Below are 15,662 nucleotides of genomic sequence, written 5' to 3' on the forward strand. Positions count from 1 at the left end.
CGCGATTCTATAAACGAGAGAAAGCTTCAACTTTGAACATCTCGAAATATAATTTTGACAGATACGTTAATAATATTCCAAATAACTTCTCCTTTGCTTCTGTTAAACGATCGCAAAATTTAATATTTCTTTGCTTCCAAAAAAACATCATACTATCAGAATCTTTCTAATCAAATGCCAATGTTTCTTTTAACGCTTTTACTCCCAAATTGTTCTCATGAATGTTGGAAAAACGTTCGCGCCTTAGTTTGCGTACGAGTCGAATTACTAAGCAACAAAAAGAAAAAGAAAAGGAATTTAACACAATTGCGATTCATTGTTCCACTAGACAATACCAGCGTACTCTCTTGAAATAAATGAGAAACCAGCGTTTTACGAAAAATAAAATTCAAACGGTTCACGAGAAAATAGCAAGCATTGCGCTACTGAAGCAACGCGAAACAACAACAAGAAAAATAAATCATGTCCTTTGCCGCAGTGGGATTTGGTCGAACCATTGCCCATTGTCCACTTTTTTCCCGTCCCTATGGTAGTGAATCTGTTTGTAACCATAAATTCAATTCGAATTGTTCGCAAGAACGCTGAAACAGAATCGCATCGTGTAAATGAAGCTGCAAACAAACTACTGAAACGCGAAATTATTATCATACTAAGAAACCACGCAGCGTAATAAATCATTGTCGCTGTAAGTGCTAGCTTTTCGTATAGCTTACTCGGACGATTTAGCTTATTCGAAGGAAATTTGGAATTTTAGTTTTCCGACTCCATTTATCTGAACTACGTCTATCGAAACGAAATTTTGGTTATCGCCTGATTAATTGAACTTTTACCGATTAAATTCGCTTGTCCGTGAGTTCCTATCGTGTGAACGGAAAATAACAGATAGCCAGAGATATCGACGAGTTTCTATTATATGAACTTCAATTATATAAACTATCTGTTCGTCGATATCTGTTCGAATAAATGCAGTTCTACTGTAATTACAATAGTAAATACGTATGGATTATTCTACAATTACGCTTCATAGCTATCTCCTACTTAGAGTAGACAGCGAATTTCGTTGAAATTTTTATCAATTTTACAAAAAGAAGTCACAGAGAATCTCCTAAAATCATGAATCTGTAAAATCCCTATGAAAAATTACGAATCGGTTATTTCGACAATTCTATAGATCTTTGCCGATAAATAAAGAAACTTGCTCGAAACAAGGATACGAAAGGATAAGAAAAAGTATAAGGAGTAATCAACGCTAGTTAAGATTTGTGCTGAAGTGCCATTCGATCGATTTGCTCGGTAATAAACCGGTTGATCGATAAAGAAAATATCGATCGAAATAAACAAACATGCGGAGAACGTTGGTTAATGAACGATACAAGGAATCATGGCACCGCACTATTAATGTTTTAATTGGTCGTTAGAGCCGAAGGGAATAATTGAAACAATTAAACGGGGAATTCTAACTTACGATTGAGTTTTCTCAAGACGTCCGATTCGATTAGAAAAAGGTTTACGAGATAGAAAACGGGAATGACGATCGGGAAGTATTGTGTGTTTCCCACGACAGTGTCGATAAACGATAATGGACCCTTGTGTTTGCCATATTTGTCTTGTCTAATGAAACGTTCCTGTCCGATTGACTGTGTGTTTACCGATCCTGGACTTAACAGATAGCCGCTCATTGAATGCGTCAGTAAATCGTTAACCTTCGATTTCACGATGGGACTTCTCTGTCCGCACCTTTCTTTACTCCTTGTCTCCTTTGTTTTGTCTCTTTTTCTACCTTTTCGATTCGGACGCATTTTACGCCAATAAAATTGCGTACAGTGGCTACGAAAATCATCGTACGAGGGTCGTCCAGATATTAATAGTCGTCGGTTTTGAAATAACAACGATACAAATGCATTTTAAAAACTTTTTTTTATTTGCAACTTTAGTATATGTACTAAATTAATTTTCAATATAATCAGCAGCCCTATTTTAATGCTTATCGTAACGATAAATACGAGTTTTTGTACGCGTCATACACTTTCTTCGTCATTCACCTCCGCCGTTTACACGTAAGCATCGTCTTGCACAGTTCCGTAAATCATCGTTTCTTGCGAGAAATGTTATCGTTGATTCTATAAGTACATTCAATCTCGGTCTAGTCTACACTGTAGAAAATCTACTTTCTGGACAACCGTTTATTATATCAACTACATGTATATCAGTTATCACAAAATTACAATTACCATTAGATTTATATCAATTATGCTCAAGTATTCGTACATTAAATTTCGTATCATGTGCAGGTATTTTCATACGGTAACTAAAATTTCATATTAAAGTTCATAAATAATTATCAAATAAAATTTCATGTTATAAGTGGAAACGAAATGACGTCCTCGTTGCGAAACTACTTAGAAATACTTCTTGCGGTCACTGTACTTGCATGAGGGAATGGATATTTGGTGCGAATGTTTCTATTAGTAAGTAATTGAGTTTCGAATATCGATTCAGATATACATATTTATCATCGACGCAGATGGTTGTGAAAATCACGTCCGACCATTAGTGAGTTTTGCATGGTAATAGTATGTCGATTATAGGAAATCTTTCTGGAAGAAGCAGTCCAGTGAGGTATTACGAAAAAGGATTTTCTCCTAGCGCACATAATGCTTGCAAACTATGAAAATCTTGTATGAAAAAATTGTGCAAACCGTCATTAGAAAAGATCTTGTGAAGCTTTTATTTGAAAAACGTGAATGTTTAAGAGTTTGAACGTGCTCGTCCTTTTATACAAAGTAAGCAAATATAGGCGAATTAACGAGCGAATCAGTGAGAGTCTTACTCATTGATCACATCTAATACTATGTCTGGTTTGGTGGAAGTAAACGACTTAAAATTACGTCATCTTTAGGACGATGCTATACGTACACAGGTCTAAGATAATATAACATAAAAATGATAAATTTGCGATTGAACGAAGATCAGACGAAAATTAGACGTAAAAGCGGGAAGTCATGTCGATGATTAATCGCTATACGTTTATACGAACGCGTTAATGCTCGTGCTGAGAAGCGAAACTGATGGATCTTCCGCCTCGACCCGATAATATTTCAGGAAGTAGCCGAGCTACGAAAGAAAATGCGATGACTGACGTACAGTGCGCTTCCTGAACGCTGCTGAACTTTCTTACCTCTGAATGAATGTCTGCTATACGAATGAACTTTCAGAACGAATAATATATCGTTTTCTCTAGGTTCAATAAGAAAATTTTGTTTTCAAACGTTGATAGTTGCATGAATGTGTAACAAGAAATCGCAAGGAATTGCGAGTTCGAGTTATAAATAGCATTTCGAAGCTTTTTGGTCGAAACCTGTCGTCATGCTTCATGATTCAAAATAAAAGAAAAACGTTGTACGATCGTCTACCTAAATTATTGATAAAAGCCTGTAAAAGCGATATGGAATTCAATCGAAATGGAATTCTTTCCAATCTTTTTCAATAAGTATGATATAACGTATATAATAATAGTAATAATATAATGTATGATATATAACTTATAGTATAATATATCGCATAGTGTAATATAACGTATGATTGATATACAATATTTTTCAAACTATCGCGAATATCACCGTGAGAAAAAGGAGAATGGTGAAAATATACTATTAAACCGACTGGTATACTCGGCAAAGAACAAATGGGGAAAAGTAACGAAGCGATAACCTCGATGGAATTTACGCGTTATAAAGTCTGTCGGTTTCTTTGACTGATAACACGTATAGCTGCAATTAGGTTAATTAGACAGCGACAGTGCGTGAGCACGCCACAGGCAGTGGCGGATCCAGAAAGGGGCGATTCAAGAGTAATAAAATATAAAAATGCTATGGCAGATTTTGAAAAACTTATTAGGTATATAATTAATGCGAGTTTAATTGTTTACGCTGTAGTATCGGACAGAGGTATTAAAATATAAATTACAAGGAAATTTTAAATCTCGTAAAAGAAGGTTCATAAGTGTACCTGGTCGTGTGCTTTTACACATTTTGCCCCACCCAGGAAACTCACCTGGATCATCTACTTTTACTGGTCACGAGGACGCCGTAGGACGTTTCCGTTCTTTTTCTATGAATCGAAATTACCTTTTATATCATCTACTATTATTAATTTGTTATAAAACATCCGGGTTAAAACTGACTCGCAGTTATATTCCTCTTTGGTTTACATCTATGGTCTACTTTTTCAAGCTTAACATCTTTCATATATAACAATTAGTTCTGAAATTTATAACTTAAACTTGGATTAAAATAGAATTATGTCTATAATGTAATAGGCAAATTATGTCTATTACCTCTTATGTTCCTTATTCTCTATACTTTTACTATTTATATTCCGTCAGTGTCTAATCTTCAGCAAGATACAGATCCAAACAGGAACGTAAAATATAAATTCTAAGAAGTAAGAAATTCTAACAATATAAAATTAAAAAATACAAAAATATAATACAAAACTATAAGTTATGAAATTATTCCCTGTTCCTCTTTGGTCCTCCTTCTACTTTCTCTCTCCTGTTCTCCTCTCTCCCTACTAGCGACTTACCTTTTATATAAATTATTAACAAATTAAACAAATAGATACAAAAATTCGTAAATTCTAGGAACACGTGACATCGAGCTGGATGACTTTAATTGTCTAATTTTACGAATTCATTCTTCCAGAGTAGATAGCATTTTATTTTAGTAAAGTATATGATATTTCGTTATATATTTTGTAATATTTCGTTATAATATTTCATGTCGATACTTGGAAATATTAGCAGCTTTTGAATTATACTATCGCATGTTATGAAATGGGATGTTTTATCGAATGAAACATTAAACGCATATGATCCTATCAAAATATATATTCAATCAATGTAATTCAATATTACCGTAACGATGCATCCAATGTGGATTATGGTAATGAATGGTGCAAAAAAATGGCTCTGTACTACATGTGGAATTTTATATTTGCTATCTTTTATTATCGAATATCCATTTTATTTTACACGTATCATAAAATACCCGTTTTATGTTATCATTTCCAATAATAAAAATCGGCATGCTATATAACAAAATATTTTTTCGCTCAATTTCTAATAATCCTTGGATAAGTGTTTTCTTACACGAATAATAAATATAACGACGAATAACAACAAACAAGAAGATTTATGTTATCGAAATAAAAAAGTATAAATCAACATGAAGAGATAGGTCCCCTAATCTTTGTTGACCAAGCATTTTTACTTGACTCAAGGATTTCCAATAATAGTATCAATAATACAACGTACAAAAGCAAATGACTTGCAGTATCATCGCAGAAAAATACAGCAATTTTCGTGTTTATATTGATTAAGCTTTCTCCGCGTACATCAATTCCCAATGACAATTCGTTCTCATAATAACATTACATATAAGACACAAAATAATACTATAATAACACTAGTGCGTACTAACATAACACGTTCCTTCTTCGTTTTCTCACTCAATAAATACAGGACGTTCACGCTATTAGTTCCCAGCGTTTTTCTCGTAAACGATAAGTACGAGGAGAAAATGAAAGAGGGAGAAGACGAATGATTCAAAGTGATGTACATATTTACGATAATATTTTCCTCGCAAGTGCGTAAATGCACGTGCGTTCTGCAGCTGCGCTATTCTTTTAAACGGAAACCTCCCGTTTCGTTTTGCGCACATCGAACCCTCTCGTCTTCTACGAAAAAAATGTATTAGAGTAACACGATCGAAAACTGATTACTAATTTAAAACTAAATATTTTAACTTCAATTTTTTAGAGTTTATCATATAAAAGACAAAGAAGACATAAATACAATAATACTGCGTTACGTCTTTTCTCGTTTTTGATACTCTATAAAATTAAAGTTAAAATATCTTTTAAACTAGAAAATGCGCGAGCATTTTCGCACTTGCGGGAAGAATATTGTCCCGAATATATAGATCACATTGGACCAGTCTTTCTCCTCTTTCGTTTTTTCCCCTCATGCTTGTCGTTTATGAGAAAATCGCTGAAAACTAATAGCGTGAACACCTTATATATCCAAAAGACATGAAGTTGTTGTTTCGGTATTCCTTAAAATAAAATTGCAATAAAAAATGTTAACTTCTGCGAAGGACCAAGAATAGATTGAACCTAACGAACTGGGATTGTATAGGCAGTTGGGAAATTGGAAATTTGTTAATTAAGGTCAACTCTCGTGCACATGGAAGCTAGGTGTCAATGTAGGTTCTAAGATAGCATCGATTAATTGGTTTAAAATTAAATTTTTTTATCTTACATAAGCACGGAGTTCATTTATTTTATTTACTTGGACGCGTTTCAACCGAATCGCTCTCTAGATGAGACATCGTTACGTAAACGTGTAAATTCTAAGGAAAATTCTTTTTCTTCTTTTTCCAATGAAGGACAAGTTTCGTTATCGAGTGGATGTATTCTGGGAAAAAAAGCATGCAAAAGGTTGGAAATAGGAGAAAAGTGGATGAATCGATTTTGAAAAGTGTAGTTGTGTAGGTAAGCGAAAAGTTGGGAATTTGTTAATTAAGGTCAAGTCCCGTATTCTGCGCGCATGTGAAAATTCCCATTATGTTTCTATCTTTCCATTGTAAACTCTACAATGCAACCGACTGAGAAACCGAGTAAAATTAAGTCTAGTAATTTTGTTTAGTCACTAATTTTATTCAAGTAAAGCGTGTAAGGTCTGTTTAAAGGAAGAGTGATTAACCAAAATTATAGTATATTTTCTACAATATAATATTTCCTAAAATTATAATAAAAAGTAAATTAATATATGTTAATAGTATTAGAAACACTTGCAGAGCTTCGTAAATATGAAACAAATTATATATAATTGTAAAGAAAATGTGACAATTTTTGAGAGACTGCGCTTTGGTTATAATAATTGTGGACAAATTATAGTCAATTAATGACAATAATCTGCAGAAAAATACCACTAACGATGGAACTTTTTTCTAAAAGTTAATATTCAGTAACAAAGTTAACGTCTTCTATCGTCTTGTCATCTGGAAAACTCTTTACCCTCGGCTTCTTCGAACCTTTCAAGACCCAATTTTCTTAGTCTGCGAGAGAAATTATTTTTTATAATTTATTAACAATAGAAGCATAATATTATCGAATCATCCAGGCACGTGACCGTCTACTTATTGTTTCCAGCAGAATATTTACACAAGCAGCGAGCGTCATACTCTCGCAACAATACTCTTAATAATTCCGAACACGAGCCCCGATATAGATTATTATATTTCTGCGTATTCATCGTCATTGACCATTTTTGTTTGCGTTCAATCTCGACAAACGGAGAATCGCAGTATCGCGCTGACGTAGAATTAATCTTCCAGTGATCATCAGTTTACTGTATTTATAATTTATGAAAGATTCATTTCGTGACTGCAACTATAGAAAAAGATCTCCAGAGCGGTTTGATTTCAAAAATAATTTTACTTTAATGCTACTATTAATATCGAATGGTAATATTTCTCGAGATAAATGTGCAACGATGTGCAACGTGATATACAAATTGTGACAAAAACAAATTCGATGCTCACAATGTACAGCATCTCAAAAACATAAATCCTACAATTCCATAAGACCATTGTTTGTCTTTATCTCAACCATTGACCCTCTAGTACGAAGATAAATTGCGGGTAACATCAAAAACTAATCCACCATTCATGACACGTAAACTTTCTTTGTTATCCCGATATTTACGTAGAATCAATTATTCGAAAAACGCCCACATATTTATAAAGAAGATAGCCTGTATTTTATGTCATATTCCTCTTTGTACTTGGTTTATTTTATTGTTAAAAAAATGCCATGTTTTCATTGATAAACGTCATCGTGTTATTTAGCGTTATTTTTAATGTTAAGATAAAAGTCCACTTGAAAGTAAAACTATCGCGAATTGCTCTCAAGAGTATCTTGACGTAGTGTCCACTTGTGAGAAATACTCTCGAGAGCAACTCGCGATAGCTTTATGTTCAAATAGAAACCTACCTTAATGTCAAATCTCTGATAGCACGGACAACAGAGCATAAGTGAGAATTATTAGTTTTCCAGAGAAAAATTTACCTGCAATCTTCTTGAATATACGCTTTTGAATATACAATACTATTAGAGCCTAAAATAAGATAAAAGAGCAACAAAGAAATTTACCTGTTAGAATCGTAAGCAAAGAACACGGTCACCTGTCTTTAATCTGTACTACCTTTAAAGTGTTGAGAGCGACTTTTCGTCGTATGGCGACTCGTGCGGTCGCTCTCAACGCATTGTCCACTCTTACGAGAAATACTCGCGAGAACAACTGACAAACGAATACACAGTGAAACTGTTATTGCTGTAGAGCTGCCCTCGTGAATATTTCTCGCAAGCTGACAGGACACTGCGTTGAGAGTGACTATCCGATCTGACAGTGACTTGGATAGTCGCTGTCCATTTACGCAACTGTCCATTTACGTACACTTTCGAAAGCAACTGGCGATAATTTTACTCTCGAAGAAACATGCGCACCTATGTACATTTAACGCGTTAAAATCGCGCGACATATTTCATCTTACGATTCACGCGATTCACATCTAACGATTTCTTCGAATCGGTTCGCAGAAAATGCCGCATTGCCAGCATCCGGCGTATCGGTGACTTTGACGGAAGTGCGCAATGAAGCCAGGACAGATACGACGTTCAGACGCTTGTCAGAGGTAGACCGCAGCCTGCTAGAGAGTTTGGATATCGGTCGTTCCAGGCCCAGACCCACCGGTCGATTCCTGACGATGCACAAGAGACGCCGTAAGAGGCTTACCACGAGATCCTTAACCGAAGAGCCTGGTATCCTGGACGATATCTTCCACGGCCTGGTTCAGGTAAGCCATTGATCGACGAGGATTTAACCTTATATGTATATGCGTAAAAAGATGCCGTTTTCTCGGAATCGTATCCACTGTTATCTATAAGATTCGGCGTATCTTACGATACGTATCGTTTCGATATTTCATTCGTGTTATTAAGGGAAGTTGGTTAAAGGAATAGAACGTATACAGATTTTATAGGATATTAAATTTTATATTTGAATAAAGTGGAAAGCTTGTAAGAAAGGAATATATAAGGAAAGGATATCATTGAATGTTTTATAAACTATACTTCTTAATATTGGATTAAAAACTTGGAAATCTTGAAGGTAAACTATACAAGGTTTTTCGTTTCTTCTTCTTCTCTTTTTTTTTTAATATCAGATTAAAAAGTTGGAAATGTCGAAGGTGAAACGTAACGAATGAGAGGAAAGCTTGTAGATTATTTTTGTTTAAATTGTTCTTCGAGTTTAGATCGTGACATAGTGAATTGCAGTTTAAGACAAACTAGACTGCGCTATCTCGTGTTATAGAACGTCGGGAGACTTTTGAGCTAATATTTTGAAGTTAAGTTTAGTTGTTTATATTAGTATCTTTGATCAAAGTTGTTGAAAGCTGGATCATAAATTACGGAATAATCGTATCGCGTTATATCTGTGTCAAAGCTGTGTCATTACCTCGATAATAAAATATATGTGACGCGTATGAAATCGAAAACTAGATGGTTCATATATTCCGTTCGAAGACAAATGCCAAGTTTGTTAATTTTTTTATTTTTTAATATCGAAACTTTCGTATCTTCGTATTTCCAAATCTTCAAGTTTACCAATCGTCTAGAAGAACGTTCCAATCTTTCAAGTTTCGAAACTTGAAGACCCCGAAACTTCCCGAAAATTGATATCGATACAAGCAACGCGAAGAAGAAACTTCGCGAAACTTCAAATAGTCTCCCAACCGAAAGGTAGTTGTTTCCTCTTGAGATACTGTTTTAAACTTTCCAGCAGACAGGATACATTGTTTACGGCATCGATATAAGTACCGAGGATTTGGAGATTCGTGAAACTTTTTGTCTTACGTACATATACTTTGAAAAATCTCGATACGAAATGAAAATTTTCGATCTGCGTGTTAATTTTCTTGCTGTTCTTCGCTTCAATCCCTGGAAGTAATGTAAAAAAATATGACATACTAAGCGGAAGCTATAAGCCTCTGATTTTATTTTATTTTATATTATTTTATTAACCGATTGGAAAAAGAACACATTAGCGATGCAAAAGCAGGAAAGTTACCCAGGTGAGTGAATAATTGAACCAAAATTGAAATAAAACACTGTAAGTGCCAAAATTGAAAAATTTTGATTTTTTATTGGAAATTATTCTACGTACCAATGAAAATACTGTAGTATAAAATTTATGTGCAATTTCCATTTCTAAATATTTATTAATAATGCTAGAGAATGGTTTCATGATGTCGTTTCTAGTTAACTGATATTTAGCTTTTGTTTACACCATCTATCTAAATGATTGAAACATTGAATCGTTTTTACAAGTAACAAGTAGCACGAACGTAATTTTCTTCTGCAGATACATTTTCCTTTTTCATGAATTTGTGAAATTATCATGCATAAGTTTTCTTTTCCTCCTGAAAAACTCGTTTCTTAACACTTACAGTGTTTTTTTACAAGCATTCTTCAATTAGTAATTGTAATTACTGAAACTAGTTAATACTTAATTACTAAGTAATACCTAAGTACTTAAATAGAATTTAATTAGCGAATATGAATTAAAAACTAATGAAATAAAAACAAATCCAATGGGACAAACAAGATCTAATGCGACATAGAAGGTCGTTGATGTTAAAGTAGATAAGCGAGATAATTGCGGAAAAAGATCAGTAGATGCATGTAATTTGCTGTTACATCCACGACGCTTCATTTTTTCCGACTGATTTTGTACAACTTATTAGATCGAAATAAAAAAACCAATTAATTAGCGAAACCGGTCCGGGTAATCGGATCGATAAAATCCGAAGTAGTTAAGACACTTAAACTGTTATGTAATTGAAGCGGAAAACCGATGACACCGGTCGAATGATCAGAACCTTTGTGCAATTTAACCGGTTAAATGCTAATACATTGCTGGTCAGTAATGATCGTGATACTGGGTGAAAGTCATTGATTCTGCTTAGAATTTACGCGTTCGTTGATTCTCATGTTCCATAGAAAAAAGGGAAATATCGCTGTATTGCGAGAACAATAGCACCGATGCGTAAAACGTCATTTTTTAAAGAATAAAAAAGGATCGAGTTTACTTAATCATGCTCGTAACTATAAAAGAAAGAAGATGTTTGATTGCAAGATAATTTTAGTTCATAGAGAAAAAATAATAATGTCTACCTTTTTCTTTTTTTTTTTAGAAATGCTGAAAATGTGTTTTTTAATGGACGGAAATATGAATTTTATCATTGTACTGAAAGAAGAGATTACACTTTAATAGGAATTATTCCTGTACAGTTGTTAAAAAAATTTACAAAACACATATACATAATTTCGTAATGTTCTACATGCTGAAATTCGAAGCGTGATTTCCATCATTTTAATTTTATCTGTTAATCAGAATAGTTGTAAAAACGGAGAATAATAAGCTACATGTAGCTAAATTTGAACGAATTTTTTGTTATACTTATAAATTTAATAAATGCATGACCCATTCTATATATATTTGTATATATATATATAATATATATACACACACACTCGGAGGATCAATATTCCATCTTGTGCTTAATGGCATAAGGGTACATTTAGCAGCATATTCATCCAAGTTTCAATTTGTTCCACCCTTTTAAAGTGAAAGAAGATGAAGACCTATCTAAAATCCATTTGAACCTCCTTACACTTTCGTTATTAATTTAAATTCACGTCGATTTTAAAAAGTTGAACGTCAATATTATTATAGGAATTGTGTGCAAAATATTCACGCGCATTCGCTTTAAGATAATATATTTTCTAACGTCAATTAAATGTATTTACACGTTCTTAAATTCTATTATTTAAAGATACAAATGGTCATGTCGTATTAAAAGTAAAATTTTACTTGTTGTTCGTTACTGCTTGTATTTTTTGTAAAATTCAGTGATAGAGATTAATTTCGTTTATGTAGGAATGATTTCTGTTACAAAGTTCAGTCTTGTCGTTATCGTTCATTACAAACTTGCTGTAGCTTGCTTAACCTTGATACGAAATTTCGCACGATATAATTTGTTTTCCTACGATCATCTTCGATAATAAACTGAATATTATATTATCTAAATCGCGTATAATATTAATATATATTTGTAAATATATAGTGTCTCGATTAGATTACCTAAATATTATTTACGATTGAATGAGAAGCTTATCAGGACAAAGTTAAATTATTTCAGGGCACAATTTTTTTCCCAAGGTCGAAAAATATAGGGTATCATTTAAAAATACACCGATAACCTTGAAATCTTCTAGAAAAGATGAACTTGAGAAAAAATTCTTCTCACCGTTACACGTGCTTCTTGAAATAGTTTAGCTTCGCCCTGAGAAGTTTTTTCATACAATCGTAAATAAGACAGATATCTAGTTAATCTCGCGTAACTGAGATACCGTGTATACGGCCAAAAAGATATTATCCGCAAAACAATTAAGTATTACCTATGTATATATATAAAGGTACTATATAATAATTACATCAGTTTAATTATTAGTCATATCCTTAATTTGCTATTAATTCTGTTCTCTAATAAACGAAATAAACGCAAAGGTACATGTGGCAAGCATTCCGCGAAACTTTCGTATTCCATACGTTCAAAAGTTTCTATAGCAGAACGTTTGAAATTTACTGAAAGCTCTCTTTGAATCACTGCCCCACGTATGTATTATTACACGTTTATTGAAGCTTGCTATTGCTCCGAGATATTTCACGAAACGACACGAGAGAGCTCGATTAACAGAGCCACGTTCCAGATCCTTAATGATTTATTTTATTATATTCTCGAGAAATGGACACAGTTGTTCCATTACAGTGACATTGTGCTCGGGAACACGTTTCAACCCTTTCTAGCGGCAATCGTCTATTTCACTGTCGACCTAATGCGATATTTGATGGTTTGTTGCAGTGCGTGTTACAGAAGGCTAGCAACTGGCGATTTAACGCGTTCACGCTGGAAACGGTGACGGGAGGTAAGCAATTAAGAAAGAAGAAGAAAAAGAAAAGAAGTTTGCTTGTTTCGTGGCTCGTTAAATCTCGACAACGCGAACACGTTGAATTTGAAAGCGATAGACGAAAGCTCGAGGTTAGGCAGCTATTTTCCAAAAGATTAAATTAATAATCGAATGGAGTAAATTGGTTGAAGATATTTACGTTCGAACGAAAAGTTTTATTGCATCAATTGAATCGTTAATACGTTCCGTGCTTTGTAGTAATTGCATGCTTTTAATTGAATTTTTTAAACCAAGTCAATCTGTTTGCTTGAAATATCTAATTACAAATAAATAACAATCCTCTCCGTTGAATTTTTTATATTTTGATAACGTTTAATCGTTTTTCTGCTATTTTCAACAAATAACTGATCGAGAAGCATATTTTTCCCGGTTATGAAAATTGCACGACTAGTGTTTATTAATTATTAGAATAATTTATAACAAAGTTTGCCAAATTCTCGATCGCAAAGTTGAAGCAGCCTGATGTTCGTCTGCAACGCGAATAAAAGCTGATACAAGTCAATTTCAGCTGATCAAGGTTTAATATGCATTACTTGGTAAAAGGATGGAGAATATTCCTATTGCCAATAGATTATGATGATGCAGTGAATATTTATATCTATCTTTTTTATATTTATATTTGCTATGTTGAATATTTTTTTATATTCTATTTCATTAAATGTTTAATACTATATGTCACTTTGATAATACCAAAGTAAAATGCACATTACAGTTTCTAGTAAAAATAAGATTTGATAGTTGTTCAGAGAAAGATATTCTCAAATTTTTTATTTTTTTATTTATCCTGTAATTTAAATACCTACCGAAGCTGTTTGTTCCATCGGGTTGTTGCGGGATTCTCGCGGATTTTTGTGTATAATGTTTTATTAATACCCACGCCCCGCCAAGAGAGAATGTTTACGTTATCCACGTACTGAAAGCTTCAGCGTTGTATTATGTATTTTATAAAGCAAACTGGCTGGTACGGCGTTTTACTTCTGCCCTCTTAATATTGCAAAATGTCTTTCACAAACAAAGTATTTCTTCCGAGAAGTCGTTTCTGTCTGTTGCATGAATTCAAACGAGAAGATGCCTTACAGCAACAATACGATACCAAATCTAAACGAATGATATCCGTGAGAAAATAATTTCACTACAGGTTGGCGCCATACAGTAGAATACAAACTTCATCATTCAGGAAATGTAAATAATTCAATTCCTTTTTAAAAGCTATTACAAAAATTATACAAATTTAAATAAAATTTTAACGTTGTATCGTATTGTACTCTATTCGTTCATTATACCGAAGCTTATGCCTATTACAATGTTTTCGTGTACGTGTCTACTTGATACATTTTGTTTCTACCTCGGTTTATTCCTTCAAGCTAAATCTTGGTAAATAAAATTTTAACAAGGTACTCAAGTACAATCGTCCTGTAAAAAGATTTCACAATTTTTGGAAAAATATTATATACATCTAGCACGAACCTAGCACGAAATAAAAACGATAATTTTATTATTCGAAAAAAATTAACAATTTACGAATCGTTTGATATACGAAGAAAATTGGATAAAATTGTATTTGCTAATGAACTATCGGCGGTATAATGTAAAAAGAAAACAGCAGATGCATTGATCTATTTTTCGTTTGTACAATAACATAGAGAAAAAGGCAATTTTATAAATTTATAGGCCACAATAGAGCGATAAATTTAGGAGTTTTCTGTAATACAAAGAAAGCACCATAAAACCTTCAAGTAGCGAAAAAGCTGCAATAAACAGCAGATACATAATTCACCATCGATGCACGCTTTCTAAAAATTGGATTTTGCAGCGGAACATGCACCAGCATCTCGATATTCACCGTCATGTGTGAAAAAGAATCTTTGAAAATATAAAAAAAAAACCAGAAAAGAAATTCCTAGAAAGAAGCGTCGCTTTTAACGTAACACCGACCCGATTTATCATTCAACGTCAAAACCGCGTGTGAGCATGCAAAGAGCAGCGGAACGCGTGGTATCGAAAAAAGGGTGGTTCCCGCTTGAAATAAGAGTATTTCGCTTTTCCAACCTGCAGGATCCGCGAGAATCCTCGCGATCCATCGCGATCCAATATTCACGCGCAGCTTGATTTATTTGGCACGAGCCGGAGCAAACTGAGAAACCGTGATATTTATGAGAAAGCGAGAACATTTTCGATTGGTCCTGTTTAAGTCCGGTGCAGTTATTAATTTACACGCTCGGTGGTCATCGATAGCCGACGTTATGAAATTTTTTAGAACGACTAACTGATTAAGGACCAACCCGATAATTTATCACAACGTGATAAATACAGTGGAGTAACAGGGAGACAAAATTGTTGGAATAATAGAATTTTCGAAGAACAGAACAATCACGTTTCTGACGTAAAATTTCATCTGTTCAAAGACTGATTAACGTCGATTGGCAATTTCTTTAAATATGGATCTGGTATCTTTTTGCCTGCTAAATAACGCAATTCTTTCAACGTAAGTAACCGCATAGAGTTAG

The 15,662-nt window shown here is 33.6% G+C and overlaps 1 protein-coding gene across 17 annotated transcripts in view; it reads left to right on the plus strand.

Moving 5' to 3' along the window:
• LOC100748680 overlaps positions 1–15,662 on the plus strand; it is a 136,606-nt gene that overhangs the window by 110,724 nt on the left and 10,220 nt on the right. For all 17 annotated transcript variants that reach the window (XM_012394146.3, XM_033324816.1, XM_033324819.1 and 14 more), the window contains 2 exons: positions 8,662–8,918; positions 13,050–13,113. In XM_012394146.3, the coding sequence (XP_012249569.1) occupies positions 8,662–8,918; positions 13,050–13,113 (321 nt within the window). The remainder of the gene's footprint in view (positions 1–8,661; positions 8,919–13,049; positions 13,114–15,662) is intronic.

Source organism: Bombus impatiens, unplaced genomic scaffold (assembly GCF_000188095.3).
Source record: "Bombus impatiens unplaced genomic scaffold, BIMP_2.2 scf_0074, whole genome shotgun sequence".
Lineage (NCBI taxonomy): Eukaryota > Metazoa > Arthropoda > Insecta > Hymenoptera > Apidae > Bombus > Bombus impatiens.